This window comes from Sciurus vulgaris (genome assembly GCF_902686455.1).
Source record: "Sciurus vulgaris genome assembly, chromosome: 18".
NCBI classification, from domain to species: Eukaryota; Metazoa; Chordata; class Mammalia; order Rodentia; family Sciuridae; genus Sciurus; species Sciurus vulgaris.
Window position 1 is genome coordinate 30,564,508 of NC_136479.1, and position 19,821 is coordinate 30,584,328.

The 19,821-nt window shown below is 40.4% G+C and overlaps 1 protein-coding gene across 11 annotated transcripts in view; it reads left to right on the forward strand.

The window, feature by feature from the left end:
* Positions 1-19,821, forward strand: part of RSPH10B (radial spoke head 10 homolog B) — a 74,936-nt gene that overhangs the window by 27,202 nt on the left and 27,913 nt on the right. For 9 of the 11 annotated variants that reach the window (XR_013760724.1, XR_013760725.1, XM_079121217.1 and 6 more), the window contains 7 exons: positions 151-272; positions 4,350-4,539; positions 5,580-5,694; positions 6,701-6,780; positions 7,061-7,209; positions 12,568-12,675; positions 14,287-14,430. Coding sequence is in view for 9 of the 11 variants with exons in the window: in XM_079121217.1 (XP_078977343.1) it covers positions 151-272; positions 4,350-4,539; positions 5,580-5,694; positions 6,701-6,780; positions 7,061-7,209; positions 12,568-12,675; positions 14,287-14,430 (908 nt within the window). In the remaining 2 variants the exon portion in view is untranslated. The remainder of the gene's footprint in view (positions 1-150; positions 273-4,349; positions 4,540-5,579; positions 5,695-6,700; positions 6,781-7,060; positions 7,210-12,567; positions 12,676-14,286; positions 14,431-19,821) is intronic. The other 2 variants (XM_079121220.1, XM_079121221.1) reach the window with 2 other exon arrangements.

The following is a 19,821-nucleotide window of genomic DNA, read 5'->3' on the forward strand; positions in this document are numbered from 1 at the left end:
ACTTTTTTTTTTTTTTTTTTTTTTTTTTTTTAGTTTTTTTCCTCATACCCTTGTATCCCATTTTGTTAGAGAACATTTTGACATAATGGTGAAATTTTTTAACATTGCTTTTCATAATTATTCCCTGTTTTTGCCTTCATCATTTGCCAGAAACTATCAGAAAGCTTGATGGCAGTGAAAGCCATTCTGTGTTAGGATCAAGCATTGAACTGGACCTGCATTTGCTGCTGAACATGTATCCTAAGGAAAACCAAGCAGAAGAAAAAAAGCAGGTGGAAACATTTTTATTGCTATAGATTTATATTGTAGATTTAAATATTAACAGAGTCTCCACCGTCCTGGGATGCCAGAGCTGATGATTGTTGCCACCTGTCGAATGTCTTTTAAACGCTCAACATGGTTTAAGTAGATCGTCCTGCTTAGTTTGCAAGGCAACCCTGTGAGTGAGCAGGCTTGTGAGAAAAGGGAGGAACAGAGGGAGAGTTACCCTGAACCCCAGAGCCCATAAAAGTCACATCACCCTCACACTCAGGTCAGTTTGAAGTCCAAGACTGTGGCCACCTCCCTTGGTGGGACACTAATTCTGCAGTACATTATTATAGACTTTTAGGGTTCAGGAGAACTTTGGGCCCTTAGAAATCACTGAAAATTGAGAAACCTTTAGAGACAGATGAAATTATATGCACTTGTACCTCATTGAATGACTGTCTGGCAAATTATAGCCACCAAGTGCCAGTTAGTACCACAGGCCCTACTTAGACTGGGGATTGGTATGTTTCCTCCTGAAACTTTTGTTGCAGATGTTACTTTGAGAGCCAGCCTCTTCTGCACTGCAAAGCTCTTTGCCCCTTTCCTCTTGCTCATCACTGCTGCTTCTGGCCCCTGGTTCTTTGGGCCTCAGGAGGTTGCCTCACTCCATCTCCTGTCCTCCTATTTTGGGTTCCAAGGCCATCACCGTAACCCAGGCTCCCAGAATCAAGATTCTACTCAAAGATTCTTTTTAAAATTAGGAGTCTTTCAATTATCAAGAATACAAGCAACAATAAATGTTGGTGAGGATGCTGGTGGGGTTGCAAATTGGTGCAGCCACTCTGGAAAGCAGGATGGAGATTCCTCAGACAACTTGGAATGGAACCACCATTTGACCCAGCTATCCCACTCCTCTGTTTATACCCAAAGGACTTAAAATCAGCATACTACAGTGACACAGCCACAACAATGTTTACAGCAGCTTGATTCACAATAGCAAAACTATAGAACCATCCTAGATACCCTTCCATAGATGAATGGATAAAGAAAATGTGGTACATATACATAATGGAATCTTACTCAGCCTTAAATAAGAATGAAATTATGGAATTTGCTGGTAAATGGATGGAACTAGAGAATATCATGCTAAGTGAAATAAGCCAATCCCCAAAAACCAAAGACCGAATGTTTTCTCTGATAAGTGGATGCTTATCCATAGTGGTGGATGGACAGGGAAGAATGAAGGAATTTTGGATTATACGGAAGGGAGTGAGGGAATTGGTGGGGCAGTGGGGATGTGAAGGAGGATAGAATGAGACAGACATTATTACCCTGTATACATGTATGAAAAACATTTTTTTAAATTCTCTATTTAAAAAAAAGAAAGAAAAAATAAAAGAGGCTCTACATCCAAACAAAATCCCTCTTTCCCTCCAATTTTTTTTAGGGGTATATTGGGGACTGAATCCAGGAGTGCTTGACCACTGACCTATATCCCTAATGTTTTTTATTTTCTAGAGACAGGGTCCTGTCGTGTTACTGAGACTGACCTTAAACTTGTGATCCTTCTGCTTTAACTTCCCAAGTCACTGGAATTGCAGGCATATACCAGCAAGTTCAGCTCCCTCTTTCCAATTTTTAGTATGCATAGGTAGAATTGGAATCATTCCATTTACAAAATCTCTGTCTTCACATGGAATTTAATGATAGCTATTCAGTACCATAAGATATATTCCTACAATATAATTTTTAGGTGAATAATATATACTGATTTACCAAGAAAGGCAAAATCACATTGTTTACATTATTCCCCTCATCTCTTACAATATATATTATAGTATAATATATATGTATATGATCTCTTATAATAATATATGTTATTATTATACCATTTTACACTTTGGAGTTCTATGTCAAACATGTGGGTCTTATACAAATTATGGGTTTAAAAATATCTTGAATATTTCATAATCACAAAAGGAACACATGTTCGTACAAAAAAGTCAAGCATTATGGAAATACGGCACAGAAAGTGAAAGAATCCTACAATTAATTCTACACCCTGGGAATACCTTTAAACAGTTTTAATGACTATAATGTTTCATAATGGACATATTGCAATTTAGCAAATTTTCTATAGCTTACTTTTTACTTTTTATTATGCAGAGAATTAAAAAAAAAAAAAAAAAACATGGTTTCCACATACCTTCCTCCCGGCTTCTGCTCACGTACCATCATATATGACCATGGTACAGTGAACAGACCCCAGGAATGAGCGTTACAGCAACACAGTTGACTCAGCTGCTGACTTCTAGAACAGAATTTTACTGTTTTTTCTCCTAATGTCCTCTTTCCATTCTGGGATTCAGCCCAGGCCCCATTGATGCCCTTGGTTGTCTGTTTGACAGCTCCTTCATTTTCCACTGTCTTTGCGACCTTGAGGCCTCCCTCTCAAGAGAACTGCTCAGTTATTTGGTAGAATCTCTCTCAATTTGGGTTTAAGGTTTTCTTCATGATTATACATATTTATTACCTATTATTGACATTTGTCAAAATGTGGGTATCTGAGTAGAAGTTCTGGATTATTCTAGTTTCAACCAGGAAAAGCTAAAGCAAACAGGCCATGGTCCTCTGAGCCTTTGGGCTATCATTTCTCCCTCAAATAGTTGCCTCTATCAGGTGACCTGACAACCCCTTTCCAGCCTAACCCTGTCAGTCCCCTCCTCCTCACCATGACTTGCAGGACAGTGGCTCACACTGCAGAGTAGCCCTTGGCTCTGGGCATGGTTCCAAATGCCTTCAATCACTGACTCCTCCCAGCAGCCTCTGGGCAGGTCTGGGGTTGTCCCACTTTGCACAGGAGGGGCTGGAGCAGAAGGGGATGACAACTTCACTGCAGGCCCTCCTGGCATTCCTGGAACACCACCCCCTCCCCGCCCCACCACTGTCTGTTTCAGGCCCAGCCTACCCTTGGGGTGCCTGCTTTCTGTGACATTCTACTGCTCATGCTGTTCTCCCAGGGTCAGTTCAAATGCCGCATCCTCCAGGGAGCTGCTGAGTTAGAATTGCCTCTCTTTATGTAGGCTTGGTTCTCCCAGTGATACCTCTTTATTGCATAAAGCGTCTTGTGTTCATTACTCAATTTTAAGCTTCATGAAGACAAATTCTGTGTGTGTTCTAGAATAGTGCTTTAAGTGGGCATAAACGTGCATTGAAATTGAATCTCAAAAAGCAGGAGTCAATGGCAAGAGTAACAGATGCAGCTGTCCAGGTGGGGCTTCTTTGTTCTCCCTGGGGACCCCAAATGCCATTCTTTGCATTCTCTGACTAAGAGGAAGAGGCACAGGTAGGTGGAAGGGGACACTGTACAGGCTGTTGGGTTGTGTGGCTGGGGAGTTCAGGGCAGCATAAGGGCATCGGAGGCCTGGGAAAATACTAAAAGGTGAATTGGGGACAGAGAGAGAACTTAGTAAAGCAACCAGCATGGACATTGCTTAGTGCATACCTTCAGCCCCAAGTACACGTTAGCTAGGTGTTTCTGGCACATTCTGTTTATCAGGTTGAGGAGTTCCTTCTCTTCCTAATTGGCTGAGGGTGTTTATCATGAATAGGTGTTAATTCTGTCAAATGCATCAACTGATAATCGTGAGGCTTTTCTTTTTTAATGTACCAATATGGTGAATTTCTTTGATTGTATTTTCAAATGTCAAAATCAGCGCTGCAATTGCCGCATAAACTCCACTTGGTGTTGATGTATTATTTGTTTTACATAATGGATTCAATTATTTTGTCACAAGGATTTTTGCATCTATGTTCAGGAGGGATAGAATAGAATTTTATTGCTGCCATTGAGACAGGATGCCATCACATTGCAGTGTGAAAGGAACTCCATTTTCCAGATAACTTGTGTTTTTTTACTGTTAGAAATGGCATGTTATTGACTGAGGGTGACAGGCAGAAAAGAACACTGAGCTCTCACAGGTAAGAGGTACCTGGTTTCTTCATGTGTGCTGTCCTCATCTGATCTAGAAAACAGGTGCTGTGTCTTTTACTGTTGTTTCTATTAAGCAGGATTAAGATACATGGCTGTCTTTTTCCAGGTAGAATTTGCTGTCTTAAGAAACATTACAGAATTAAGAAGAATCTATAGCTTCTACAGCAGCCTAGGGTGTGATCACTCTCTGGACAATACATTTCTGATGACAAAGCTTCACTTCTGGAGATTTCTAAAAGATTGCAAATTTCATCACCACCATATAACTCTTGCTGATATGGACAGGATATTAAGTGGTGAGTGTTTGAGGTCCTTTACTTCTTTAGGTTTAGAGGACAATGTACCACACTGCCATTTGGAAATGAACTAAGGAATGTTGAGCAAGTAGGGAAGGCAAAAGTCGGGAAAGGAGTTCCAGAAATCAGCCTGTGTCCTTGCTCTCGGTGCTTACAGTGTACTTGCAGAGGTGGTCTCCAGCAATAATAGCTACCCTGGCAAGACCACCTGTAGCAGGGGCAGCAAGGCACAGCCTGAGGCCAGACCCTGCCCTCCAGCTCTTCTTTCCTGAACCTAGCACACTCATCTGTGTCTTGCCTATGACTGAGCAGTCAAGAAGGCCAGACCATAAAGCTTCATTTATTTACTCTCACGTACCTCACGGGTAGAAAAGTACTGAATTGCCAGGTCATAAGCAAGAAGGATCTGGGATGGCTTGGAATAGTCTAGAAAATGCTTAGTAGTTTTAGGATTGGTTTTGATTTCAAATTAGAAAGTTCGTGTGATAAATTGAACAACCTTGAAAGTTTTACTCTTTCCAGCTGAGTTCTGGGAGGCAGAACTGAAGGTCTTAAATTATCTACTTGAAAAAAATATTAGGAAAAAAAACCCCATTTACTTCAAACTTTAATGTTTGAAACATATTTAAAATTGACTTAGTATTAGCGGTGTTGGGGTTGTGACTCAGTGGTAGAGCGCTTGCCTAGCATGTGTGAGGCACTGGGTTTGATTCTCAGCACTGTGTAGAAATAAATGAATGAAGTAAAGGTCTATCAACATCTAAAAAAATATACATATATAAAAAAATAACTAGCAGTGATAATCAAACAGTGGCTCAGATCACAAGAACCATGGGGTCAAGGTGTCTTTTCTAGGAAACTAATCAGACAGAATTCTTCCATGTGGTGCTTCGTTTTTGTTTGGTTGCTCACATGTGTTCCGAGTACTCTCAGGAAACAAGTACTCTGTCATAGTCAGTTCTTTGAATTGTACACCAGGAGTAAATAGAACAGAAGTATCTAGAAAATGCTATCCATCCTTTCCATTTTTAAAATTTTAGCCAACAGTGACATACCAGTTGAAGAAATTCATTCTCCATTTAGAACAATACTTTTGAGAACATTCTTGAACTACCTCCTGCAGTTGGCTTACCACATTCATCACAAAGAATTTCAGTAAGTACCACTCCTGGGTCCCTGTGAGGGGTGACGCAGACTCACCTGCACCATGGTGACGGTGTTGTCCTCTTTTTCCATTAATCCTTGTTTTTACAGATCTTTGAAATGCAGGGCTAGAACCAAACTTTTTCCACAAATATCACCCACAAAGCCGTAAGATACTAGGTTAGACTCTGAAAACCCTTCACATCTTGAGCTGTTTCAATATTGCAAATAGCTCTTGGAATTCCATTCAGAAATAATCACAACTAACCCTTTCTTCTTAGATCAGAATTTCCTGTCTTTCTCAGAGCAAAATTGATACTATATATATTTTTTAACTTGTTGTTTTGAAGTAATTTTAGATTTTCAGGGTTGTTGCCAATTTAGGCTGTAGAGTTCCTGTGTATCCTTCACTCAAATTTCCCTACTGCTGACTCTTATATAGCTATGATGTATTTATCAAAAGTAAGGAATTAATGTTGCTATAATAACATTAACTAAACTAGACATTAGTAGGATTTCTCCAGTTTTTCCACTGTCCTGTTTCTGTTCTAGGATCTAATCCTAGATCCCACAATTCATTTTGCTGTCCTGTCTTCTCAGACTCTTCTAATCTATGACAGTTTCTTAGACTTTGTCTTTCATGACCTTCACACTTTAGGAAATGCTGGTCAGTTATTTTGTAAAATATCCCATGATTTTGATTGGTATCTGATATCGCCTCATGATTACTGAGGTGTAGATTTGGGGGAGGAACACCATGGCAGTGAACTGCCCTTCTCACTGTGTCACACAGGCAGTGTGTGACGTCAGTGTGCCTCATTACTAGTGATGCTGACCTGGCTCGCAGATTAACATGGCCTCAAGCAAGTTTTTCCACTGTAGCTTACATTTTCCTCTTCTCCCCTTCTATATAGACTCTATTTGTTAGAAATTATATTTAAGTCTCTTCCACACTCCAGAAGAGAATTAAGTTCTAGCTCCTGGAGTGAGGAGTAGTTATGGTATCTTTTAATCACAGAAGCAGAAGTCCATCGCTCTTTCTGTGTTTCACAAAACTGATGACTGAGAACATCCATCCAAATGCCTGCCAAGTAAAAGGTAAGTACAAGAATAATAGGGTCAGACTAGGTGCTAGCAACTTGGGAGGCTGAGGCAGGAGCATCTCGAGAATCAAAAATTTAAGGCCAGCCTGGGCAATTTAGTGAGACCCTGTCTCAAAATAAAAAAAATATAAAGGACTGGGGATGTAGCTCAGTGGTAAAGTGCCCCAGGGTACAATCCCCAGTATCAAAAAAAAAGAAAGAAAAATAGGGTTACGTTTGCTATGATTTCTTCACAATTTAATTCTATAATCATTTTTTGGAATGTTATATTTTAGGCACTTTATTCAGTGACCAACAGAGAACACTCTACTCAATGAATTACATTGATAAGTGCTGGGAGATTTACACAGCTTATTGCAGAATAAATACAGCTCCACCCAATGAGCCTACAATGAAGATGAGACACTTCCTCTGGATGTTGAGAGTAAGTTTAATATCAGTAGGTTTGAAATTGACTTTAACTGGTCCCAGGCATGGCAGCACACCACTGTAAATCCTAGAGACTTGGGAGGCTCAGGCAGGAGGTCATGTATTCGAAGCCACTGTGGGCACCTCAGCAAGATGCTGTCTAATAAAAATAAAATTAAAAAAGGACTGGGGATGCAGCTCAGGGGTAGAATGCCTCTGGGTTAAATACCCAGAACTACAAGGAAAAAATTAATTCTCTTAAATTGGTTTTATATTTATGGGAATTTTGATATTAACTAAAGGCAAAATATTGTAGGTGTGATATGTAATAATGAAGTGACGATTTGGGATGAATTTTCATGGTCACCGAATGTTTACTTTGGAGAAGAGAGTGATGTAAAGGGTCTGTGATGGTGGGAAGCCCAGACCCAGGGGTGTGTCCTGCAGTTCTGGTCCTTTGAAGGAAGATGCAGGATGAATGTCATGTTTAAAAATCCTTGTCCATGTGGGGCATGGTGCCATGGCCTTGGTCCCAGGTACGCAGGAGGCTGAGACAATGTGGGCAACATAGCAAAACCCTGTCTCAAAAAAAAAAAAAAAAAAAAAAAAAAAAAAATCACTCATCAAAATGTAATTTTTAAAAGTTAATTTGAAAAATAGTGACATCTTATTTATTCAGTGTTCTCATACTAATGGTAGTTTTGTTCCATGATACTTTGTAATTGTGGGAATACAAATGATGAAAGAATTGAATGCTAATTTTAGAGTGCTTAACATTTTCAACAGTGCTATGCTTATGAAAAACTGATAAATAAATATTTATTTTATTTTTATTTTTATTTTATTCTAATTACTTATATATGACAGTAGAATGCATTTATACATTTTGATGAATCATACATAAATGGAATATAAGTTCTCATTTTTCTGACTGTACATATTGTAGAATCACATCGGTCATACAGCCATATATGTACATGAGGTAATAATGTCTGTTTCACTCTACTATCATTCCTTCCCCCATAACCCTTCCCCTCCCTTCACTCCTCTCTACCTAATACAAAGTAACTCTATTCTTCCCTACAACCTCCTTTATTGTGAATTAACTTCCACATATCAGAGAAAACATTCGGTCTTCAGTTTTTTGGGTTTGGCTTATTTCACTTAGCATGATATTCTCTAATGCCATCCATTTACCAGCAAATGTCAGAATTTCATTCTTCTTTAAAGCTGAGTAATATTCCTTTTATATATATATATATATATAAAAGAAAATGTGAGATATATATATATATTTTTTTCTTTTTTCACATTTTATTTTTTTTAATTTTTATTGTAAACAAATGGGATACATGTTGTTTCTGTTTGTACATGGAGTAACAGCATACCATTTGTGTAATCATACATTTAGGGTAATGACGTTTGATTCATTCTGTTATTTTTTGCTTCCCCCTCACCCCTCCCACCCCTCTTTTTCCTCTATACAGTCCCTCCTTCCTCCATTCTTGCCTCCCCCACCCCCCATTATGTGTCCTCATCCGCTTATCAGTGAGATCATTCGTCCTTTAGTTTTTTGAGATTGGCTTATCTCACATGGAATGATATTCTCCAATTTCATCCATTTGCCTGCAAATGCCATAATTTTATTATTCTATATAGCTGAGTAATATTCCATTGTATATATATACCACAGTTTCTTTATCCATTCATCAATTGAAGGACATTTAGGTTGGTTCCACAATCTGGCAATTGTGAATTGAGCAGCTATGAACATCGATGTGGTGTATCTCTGTAGTATGCTGATTTTAAGTCCTTTGGGTATAGGCCAAGAAGTGGGATAGCTGGGTCAAATGGTGGGTCCATTCCAAGTTTTCTAAGGAATCTCCACACTGCTTTCCAGAGTGGCTGCACTAATTTGCAGCCCCACCAGCAATGTATGAGTGTACCTTTCTCCCCACATCCTCGCCAACACCTATTGTTGCTTGTATTCTTGATAATCGCCATTCTAATTGGGGTGAGATGGAATCTTAGTGTAGTTTTGATTTGCATTTCTCTTATTACTAAAGATGGTGAATATTTTTTCATATGTTTGTCGATTGCTTGTAGATCTTCTTCTGTGAAGCATCTGTTCATATCCTTAGCCCATTTGTTGATTGGGTTATTTGTATTCTTTGTGTAGAGTTTTTTGGGTTCTTTATAATATCTGGAAATTAGTGCTCTATCTGAAGTATGATTGGCAAAGATATTCTCCCACTCTGTAGGCACTCTCTTCACATTGCTGATAGTTTCCTTTGCTGAGAGAAAGCTATTTAGTTTGAATCTGTCCCAGTTATTGATTCTTGCTTTTATTTCTTGTGCTATGGGAGTCCTGTTGAGGAAGTCTGATCCTAAGCCAACACGTTGAAGATTTGGACCTACTTTTTCTTCTATAAGATGCAGGGTCTCTGGTCTGATTTCAAGGTCCTTGATCCATTGTGAGTTGATTTTTGTGCAGGGTGAGAGATAGGAGGTTAGTTTCATTCTCTTGCATATGGATTTCCAAAAACTGACAATTTAGTGTCTTACTGTAGGACAGTTTTTTAAAGGTAAGTGATTTAGGAAATGGAATATCATATAGCTGTTTGTCCACCTTCCCCTTTCTTCATGGTCATTTATTATTGAAGAAACTAGGTCATCTGTCCTTGCAGAGTAAGTCAGACATCCTGGTTTTTGTGGTAGCGGGGGTTCCCTGGAGCTCAAGTGACTGGGGCTGACTGCAGCAATCGGCCCTCACACTCCCACAGGTAAGATTTCAAAGGGGACATGCAGAGTAGCAAACAAGTGCTTATCAGCGGAATCGAGGTGGAAATGCACCTGGCAGAGGCACTGTGGACTGTCTCTGAAGAGAACCGTGGGGCTTTTATGGGGTTTGGGTTTCTTTGTTCTTGTCTTGGTTTCCCACACCCACTATGGTTGACAAGTTAGCTATTGTCCTCTGTTGTTTTGTATGGCCCTCAGCAAATTTTTTTTTTTTTTTTGGGGGTCTGGGGTTCGAACCCAGGGCCTTGTGCTTACAAGGCAAGCACTCTACCGACTGAGCTATCTCCCCAGCCCCAAATTTTCTTTATGAAGGTCTTAATGATGGGCTCACAGAACATGGTTTTGAGATAATGGTTCCTTTAAGGGGTTATCCTTAGCAATGGCCAGGGGTGTGTGACATGCTAGCTCCTAGTTTTTCATGTGTGGGTTCTGTGAGCACATGCTTAGCTATTCTGCTTGGGTTTCCTGCTTTTCCTAGTCCTGGGAGCAGTTCACATCTGACAGCCTCCCCTGTCAGTTGTTCCCCTTCTTGTCCCTCTTCCTGCCTGCTCATAGCTGACTGCATCCTCACAGTGGTGTTTAGCATGTTCTTCTTTTCCCCACACTTCCATGAAAGTGACAGAATTAGGGCCTTGATGGGATTCAGGTTTTTATTCTGTGACCAAGCCACAGGTGGTACTGTGCCCTTCCTGTTTCAGCCCATCGGGAGTGATTCCTTGTAGTGATGCTGTGATTGATCAGTGGGTTCATACAGTGTCCACGTCATGGTCTCTTATAATGTTTCCCATAAACCCTGTCTAGGGGCTTTGCAGTCCCTGATGGTCATTGCTAGTGGCCATTACTTCATGAGAGAGTATACACGGGCAATTTTCAAAATCTGTCATTTCTTTTACGTTCATTAGCTGTGAGTCTTCAAGAACTTTACTTCATTGGTTGAGTACTCTGAAATACAATCCATAGGGGAAAGGAAGGATGAGTGGTTGATTTTTTTTTTCCTTGATTAATTTTCAGAATAATGAGTTCTACTATTCTGGCAATTCAGTTTTTTAAAAAAATATATTTTTTAGTTGTAGATGGACACGATGCCTTTGTTTTATTCATTTATTTTTATGTGTTGCTGAGGTTGGAACCCAGTGCCTCACACGTGCTAGGCAAGCACTCTGCCACTGACCTACAACCCCAGCCCAATTTTTTTGTTTTTAATATGCACACAATATCTCTTATTCCACTGAAGATATGATTTGGAGTCGGGAGGCTAACTGGAGGTTTTTCTCTGCTCTTATAGAATACCTCTGTTCTGGGGCTGGCTTTGTGGCTCAGTGGTAGAGCACTTGCCTAGCATATGTGGGGCACTGGGTTTGATCCTCAGCACCACATAAAAATAAATAAATAAAATAAAGGCATACTGTTCATCTACAACTAAAAAAAAAATACCTCTGTTCCCTCCAAGTGCTGATTTTGTTTTTTGGTTCGGTTCCTTGGCGTTGGATGCGTGTCAAACCTTGGCCGTTGCTCGCATACAAGAAGGCACGCTCTAAAGCTGATTAGGTGGCACTTGTCAAAGAGCAGGTTTCACTGTAGAGAAATTGGCCAGGAAATGCCCTGCTGCAAACTGTGAGTACTGACAGAGCTTTTCTCTTGGGATTTTCCAAAAGCTGTCTCCTGACTCCTGTGTGGGAAACAGGTACCTGATTTTCACAGGCCCGAGGACAGGGTGAAGGGCAGGATTGGGTGTGGGAGAAGGGCCTTATCAAGACCCATTTTCACTTGATCTTTCTTTTCAGCAAAGCTCTGGGACTCAAGGGGAGCCAAGTGTTTTTTCTGCCCAAATTATCTCTGATCCAGTCTTTGTGGAGAGTAAGCCTTTAGTGTGGAAAGGGGACCCAGCACACTTGTCTCCATGCTGGCTTCCGTGGTACTCATCTCTCCTTCCCTCCCGAGCTGCTTATCCCTCCTTGAGTGCCTTGGCCTATTCCTCCAGGGCCAACGGCCCAGCTCTCCCCGGCCCATGGAGTGTGTTGTTATTCATACCGGTATCATCCAACTCCCATTTTGTCTGTCTGTGTTTGTGTGGAAAAAAATACTGTTATTTTAGAGAGATCAGAAAAGGGATAAAGAGGCCAATACTAATGGTGGTCCAGAGTGCTTTTCAAAATGATGGTTTCTAAGATATTGATTTCTGGTACCCTTTTTCTCCCCGCCCCCTTTTTTTTTCTTTTTGGTGCTGAGAATTGAACCCAGAGCCTTGATGCATGCGAAGCAAGCACTCTACCAACTGAGCTATATCCCCAGCCCCCATTTTTTCTTAAAGTATTATGTAACACTTGGATGTGCATTGACATTAAAATATATACCTGGGGCTGGGGTTGTGGCTCAGTGGTAGAGTGCTCACCTAGCACGGGTGAGGCACTGGGTTTGATCCTCAGCACCGCATAAAAAATAAATAAATAAAGGTATTGTGTCCATCGATGGAAAAATACTTAAAAACAAATAAAATATATACCTGTTTATAATTAATTATAGGCAGTTAAAAACTTACAGGCAGTTATGATTTGGTTGGTTTTTGTTTTTATAGGACTTTAGGATGATAAATAAAGAATTAACTGCAACTAAATTTGTGACAGTAATAGCAGAGGACAATCCTTTTGTACATGACGGAATCGACAGCAACTTGGAACTTGAGGTTTGTAAAGATGGGTCACAAATGATACAGATCCAACTCAGATGTTTGTTCTGCCTTGGACACCAGGAATCAAGATCTGACTGAGAAGAGTCTGAACCCAATATACAAAAATATATATTGTGTCTGTGTGTATACACATGTACACTTAAAAAATTTTAAATTTGTTCTCATTAGTTATACATGAAAGTAGAATGCACTTATATATTTTGATAAATCATACATAAATGGAATATAATTTCTTATTTTTCTGATTGTACATGTTGTAGGATCCCATCAGTCATGCAGTCATATATGTACATAAGGTAATAATGTCTGTTTCACTTTACTATTCTTCCTACCCCCCCACTCCCTCCCGTCCCTTTACTCCCCTCTACCTAATCTAAAGTAAGCCTTTTCTTCCCTAACAACCCCCACCCGCTTATTGTGAGTTAGCATCTGCATATCAGAGAAAACATTCGGCCTTTGGTTTTTTGGGATTGGCTTATTTCCAACTCCATCCATTTACCAGCAAATGCCATACTTTCATTCTTCTTTAAAATTGAGTAATATTCCATCATATATATATATATATATATACACACACACACACACACACACACATACACACACACACTCATACCACATTTTCTTTATCCATTCATCTGTTGAAGGATACCTAGGTTGGTCCATAGTCTAGCTATTGTGAGTCGAGCTGCTATAAACACTGATGTGGCTGTGTCACTGTAGTATGCACACTTTAAGTCCTTTGGGTATAAACCAAGGAGAGGGAGAGCTGCGTCAAATGGTGGTTCCATTCCAAGTTTTCTTAGGAATCTCCATAATGCTTTCCATAATGATTGTACTAATTTGCAGTCCCACCAGCAATGTGTGAGTGGATCTTTTCCCCCACATCCTCACCAACATTTATTGTTGCTTCTATTCTCGATAATTGTCATTCTGACTGGAGTGGGATGAAATCTTAGAGTAGTTTTGATTTGCATTTCTCTAATTGCTAGGGATGTTAACATTTTTTCATATATTTGTTGATCGATTGTATTTCTTCTCTGAAGTATCTGTTCAGTTCCTTAGCCCATTTATTGATTTGGTTATTTGTTTTTTTTTTTTTTGGTGTTAAGTTTTTTGAGTTCTTCATATATCCTAGAGATTAATGTTTTATCTGAGGTGCATGTGGTAAAGATTTTCTCCCATTCTGTAGACTCTCTCTTCACATTATCAATTGTTTCTTTTACTGAGAAGAAGCTTTTTAGTTTGAGTCCATCCCATTTATTGATTCTTGATTTAACTTCTTGTGCTTTAGGGGTCTTGTTAAGGAAGTCAGATCCTCAACTGACATGGTGAAGTTTGGGGCCTACTTTTTCTTCTGTTAGGCACATGGTCTCTGTTCTAGTGCCTAAGTCTTTGATCCACTTTGAGTTGGTTTTTGTTCAGGGTGAGAGATAGAGAGGTTTAATTCCATATACATTTTTGATTGTTAGAAAATGAGATTAATATTAGAAAGAAGGATATTTCAATGTCAGAAAAATGAATGAGAAATGATCACCCAAATCAACCTCTGTTCTACCTCCAGGTGTGTCAGAAAGAGTAACATCCCTACATTTTCTTCTATTTCAGCTGGTTTTCCTGGAATTCTTCGAAGCTCTCTTATGCTTTGCACTTAGCTATGTTCCTGAACAAATGACTAAGTCCTGTGTACATGTTCAGTATGATGAAATGTTTGGAAACAAAGTTGGAAGTATTCAAATGGTGATGAATCAGGTAACATAATCTTAGCATTTACAAACAAGGAAGGGTTTTATTCTGGAATGGCTAAACCTCCATGAAAACTATCTTGGGATTGCGCATGCCTAGCATGCGTGAGGCACTGGGTTTGACCCTCTGCACCACATAAAAATAAATAAAATAAAGGTATTATGTCCATCTACAACTAAAAAATACATTGAAACAAAACTATCTTGGTCTTTTGTAACCTTTCTAGAAAATAATCTAAAGCTTAAGAAAATTTATGCTGCCTTTTCACATTTTGAAAGGTTTGTATTGTTTTGTTTGGCTTTTTTTTAAGTTAGGGAAAATGTATTTCCTGGACATGGTCCAGGAAGACTTCTAGCAGTGAAATGTAATGGAGGCCAGTGCGCATATTGATGAGATCACATTAGGGAATCTGATGTCATTATGACATGCTTCATTATGTGTATGTAGTGTTTAGAGAAGCAGAAAGCCTGTCCCAGAGCAAAGGTATCAAGGAACAGTTCCTGAGTACACAAAAGATGATAAGCAGGTCCCCTGGGATGGGGCTTGAGCACAAGGATGGACACCCTAGACTTCACCGTGAGACCCTGGCCAGGAAGGTACGGTGACATCAATTTATGAAGGATCTAGGGCATGTAAAACACTTTGTTGGGGGTTTCAGTTTAGCAAGCTTGAAGAATTTTCAGATTTTGAGACACAAGGGAGATTCTTGGAGGCCTGCTGAGTGCCATACCTGGTTGACTCTTCAGAACTGCTCATGTGGAGAGTCACCTTATTGTTACCACAAACCCCTCAGATGTGCCTTGGATTGCTTATGGGGAAGCTGGGGGGGGGGGGGCGCCTTTGCGTTGGTTGTTTTTCTTTTTGTTTGTTTGTTTGTTTGTACTAGGGATTGAACTCATGGGCTCTCAACCACTGAGCCACATCCCCAGCCCTAGTTTGTATTTTATTAGAGACAGGGTCTCATTGAGTTGCTTAGCGCCTTGCTAAGTTGCTGAGGCTGACTTTGAACTCAAGATCCTCCTGCCTCAGCCTCCCAAGCTGCTGGGATTACAGGTGTGTGCCACCTCTTTGTGTTCTTTTCAGCACCTCATTGCCCACAACTTAGCCAGATATGCCTCCTTCAGGTTGAGCGTGTGGCTGGTGGCCTCTCCAGTTCATCTGGGAACTGATCTTGGGCCATAGTCCAGGGTTTTTCTCTGAAGGAAATGAATGTTCACCTTGAATTTTTCAATCATTTCACAGATGATATAATACTTTTTATTACTAAAATGAAATACTGCAGGTAGGCTAAGTTTATAAAGAATTAGCTTATAGTTCTAGAGTTTCAAGGGTTCATATCCTGATGATGCCCTTCTTTCTGGCAGAGTCATGAAGTGGCTCAGGGCATCCATGGAAAGAGAAAAAATTTGTCTGTGTGTCTGTCTGGTCTCTTCCTTTTTAAAAATAAAGCCGCCAGTGTTCAGTCATGGGGGCTCTATCCTGATGGTCATCTGATCCTGATCGCTTTCCAAAGGTCTTGCCTCCCAAACACCATAGTCAGATTGTCTGCCTCCTCTGACTGCCTAATGATGAGTGTTAAATCTCAACACACAGAGCCTTGGGGGATAAACTACATGCAAACCATAGCAGATGTCCTCCCCGTAGATTCTAATAATGTGGGTGTGAATATGCTGATCCGGGGCATGTCCCCCGCAACCACCTGGTAAGTTCGTTGCTGGATTTCAGTATGTCATTCCATGCAGTTTATGTGTCCATCTTATAGCCCATGTGCTAGGCCCCCTCATCCTTTCTCCAGCCCATGGGTTAGGCCCCCTTATCCTTTTCTGGAATTTGGAAGTTCACCTCATGCTTCAACTTCATCACTGCTCCCTTTTGATTAATAATTTTGGGACATTATTGAGAGTCCACTGAGACAGTCAGCCTCAACCTGTTAAAGTCCTGTCTTCTTGTTCTGTTCACAGCAACTTCATACATTTCAATAATTTGGGGGAGGGGGCAAGGGGAAATAAAGAGCTGTGCAGAATGAGAGAGAGTGAGCTCGAGAAATCTGCAGAGGTCTCCCTTGTACTGTTGGCTGAGGGTACTGCCATGGGCTTGCATGTAGGAAATGACTGGAGGCCAAGGAAAGAACCACCGGGAAAAAAGTGGAATAGTCCTAAGGACTTGCACACAACTGCAAACACGTGACATTCCCAATAGCTAGGGTTAGAGAGTCCTGACAAATGAGTAAGGGTGTTAGATCTGAAAAGTCCCCCAAAGGCCTATTTTGTTAAGCCTTTGTCCCACCCTAAGACATTACTGGGAGCTAGAGTTACTGCAAAGAAGGTAGGTCATTGGGGGTGTGTCACTGAAGGGGATATTGGAACTTCCAACCCCTTCCTCCCTCTGCTTCCCAACCACCATCAAGTAAGCAGCTTTCCTCTACCATGCACTCCTGCCATGATTTACAGTGCCACCACAGGCCCAAGGTAACAGAGCCAAACAAGCATTGACTGAAACCTCTGAAACCAGAGCCAAAATAAACCTTTCCTCTCTCTGATTTGCCTCAGGTATTTTGTCACAGGAATGGAAAAGTGACTAACACAGAGGGGCACTGGATTGAAGATACTGCTTCAGTATTTGTGTCCCAGATCAAAGCCTGTTCTGGGCCCAGCTTACAAAGCAAGACTGACAAGGATCAAATTATTTCCAACTAATTTAACTACATCTCAGAACAAAGCACAAAATAATGTTTAAAGGAATGCCAAAAATTTCCAGGGTACAATTCTGTAAAAATAAAAGATGCTTAGCATCCAGTCAAAACTAGGAGGCAGCCAGGTGTAGTGTTGCATGCCTGTAATCCCAGCTGCTCAGGAGGCTGAGGCAGGAGGATCCAGGGTTCAAAGCCAGCCTCAGCAAAAGTGAGGCACTAAGCAACTCAGTGAGACCCTCTCTCTAAATGAAATACAAAATAGGGCTGGGGATGTGGCTCAGTGGTCAAGTGCCCTGAGTTCAATTCCTGGTACCAAAACAATAACAACAACAAACTATGAGGCATGGAAAGCAGCCACACATGGTCTGTAATGAGAATAACCAACCAATAAAAACAAACCTAGAAATGACATGGATGACAGAGTCAGCAGACAAATCCTTTTTATAGATATACTCCATGTGTTCAAGGAGGATGAAGAAAGCAGGAGTATGTTAAGGACAGACATTAATGATGAAGAAAATTTTGGGAGGAATAAACAACTTCTTAGACTCTACAAGAGAAAAGATTAGCAAACCTCAAAATAGCAGAATTCAATCCAAAACAAAGGATGCAGTAAAAAGGAACTAGTATCAGTGGGCTTTAAGACTTAAAAGCCTCATATATAGATGGTTCCTGACTTAAAATGGTTCAGATTATAATTTTTTAACTTTATGAAGATGCAAAATTGATATACATTTGATAGAAGCCCTCCTTTAATTTTAATCTCTTCCTGGGCTATCTGTATATGGTATGATGCTCATGATGTTATGCAGTGGCAACCAGCCACTTCCTCGTTACTGTACAGTGTGCTGTTCAGTCAATCATGTGAGATAGTCAACACTTCATTCTAAAATAGACTTTGTATTCCATGATTTTACCCAAGCATGGGCTAATACAACATGTGTTGGATAAAGTAGGCTAAGCTGTGAGGTTTGGGAGGTTAGGTGTGTGAAACGCATTTCTGACACTACATTCAGCTTTCAGTGCATCAGGACATAACCCCATTGCAAGTTGGCGTCTCTTAAATTTTTGACACCCAGAAGGAGGGAAGAAGCAGAAAAGAAATGACTGAAAAGTCCAAAGATTATGGAAACTATAGACCTACAGATTCCAGAAGCACAACAAATCCCAACACATTTTAATCAAATTGCTTTAGAAAAGTGACAAAGATCTTAAAAGCAAGCCAGAGATAAGACAGTGAACAGATATAAGATTGACAAGTCTTCTTGTCTATCTTGTTCCTGTGGAGTAACATCTTAAAAATAAAGAAAAAAAACCCTTTCAACTTGGAATTCAACACTCACAAAAATAGTTTTCAAATGTGAAGGTGAAGGGAGGGAATTCTGGAGAGATGGTCAGAAACAGTAGTGATCTGGAACTCTGGAGTCTGTTGAAAGCCTGAAACTCTGTGTGTGTGTGTGTGTGTGTGTGGTGCTGGGGATAGAACCCAGGGCCTTGTGCCTATAAGGCAGGCACTCTACCAACTGAGCTACATCCCCAGCCCCCAAAGCCTGAAACTTCTGAGGTGAATTTTGGTGTGTTCGGTTCCTAGCCTCGAAGCTGGTGGCCCTCACCTAGCACTGTCTCAGGCAGCTGTGCACATGCACCAGCCTGCAGGCAGTGTATGGGAGCCAGGGTGGGCAATGAGGACCGTCCTCCAGTGTTTAGGAGTGCTCTGGCCCCTGGTTTCTGTGGCTGGCCACAGAGGAGCAGATCCAGAGGTGGGCAGTCCTTGTTGCATCCTTCCCCACTTTTGCAAGACCCTCAGCCTCTGCTAAAGAGACTTCCAGGTCCTTTAAAGGCCATAACTCTGCCACACTTTTCCCCTATTACTCACACCAGGCACTAAAGACTAAGTTATTCAAAAGCTATGGCAATATTAGAATAAGGGCAAGATTAGAATGCCAGGGAAGGGTGAAGCTCCAGAAAGACCTCTGATGACCTGATGTTTATGCCGCAGGCTAGTTCTCTGCACAGGGACAGCAAAAAACAATACGAAACAAAATATATCCAGTTACCACATTATTGGGTTCAAATATTCAGTTTTCAACAAAATAATCACAAGGCATATGAAGAAACAGGGAAGTGTCCCATTCAAATGAAAAAGTAAACCAACAGAAACTGTCCCTGAGAAAGATGAGGTGACAGTCTTACAAGACAGAGACATTAAAACAGCTGTCTTAAAGACACTTAAAGAACTAAAGGAAGATGTAGAGAAAGTTAAGAAAATGATGTATATACAAGTAGTAATATCAACAAACATATAGAAAACCTAAGAAGAAACAAAATCCTATAACCGAAAGTATAAGAAGTGAAAGGGAAAAATTCACTAGTAGAACTCAAAGGCAGATTTGATTGCACACACTGAAGAAAGAGACAGTGAACTTGAGAACAAGACAACTGAGGAACAGAGAGAAAAAAGAAAAAAGATGAAGAAAAGCAAACACAGCCTAAGGGACCTGTGGGACACCATCAAGTGGACCGACATATACATAAATCCCAGAAGGAGAAGAGAAAATGAAAGGAGCAGAGAGTATTTGAAGAAATAGTAGCTGAAAACTTCCCAAACTTAATGAAAGACATGAATATGAATATTCAAGAAGCTCCACAAACCCCAGGTAGGATGAACCCAGAGGCCCACACTAAGACACATTATAATCAAATCG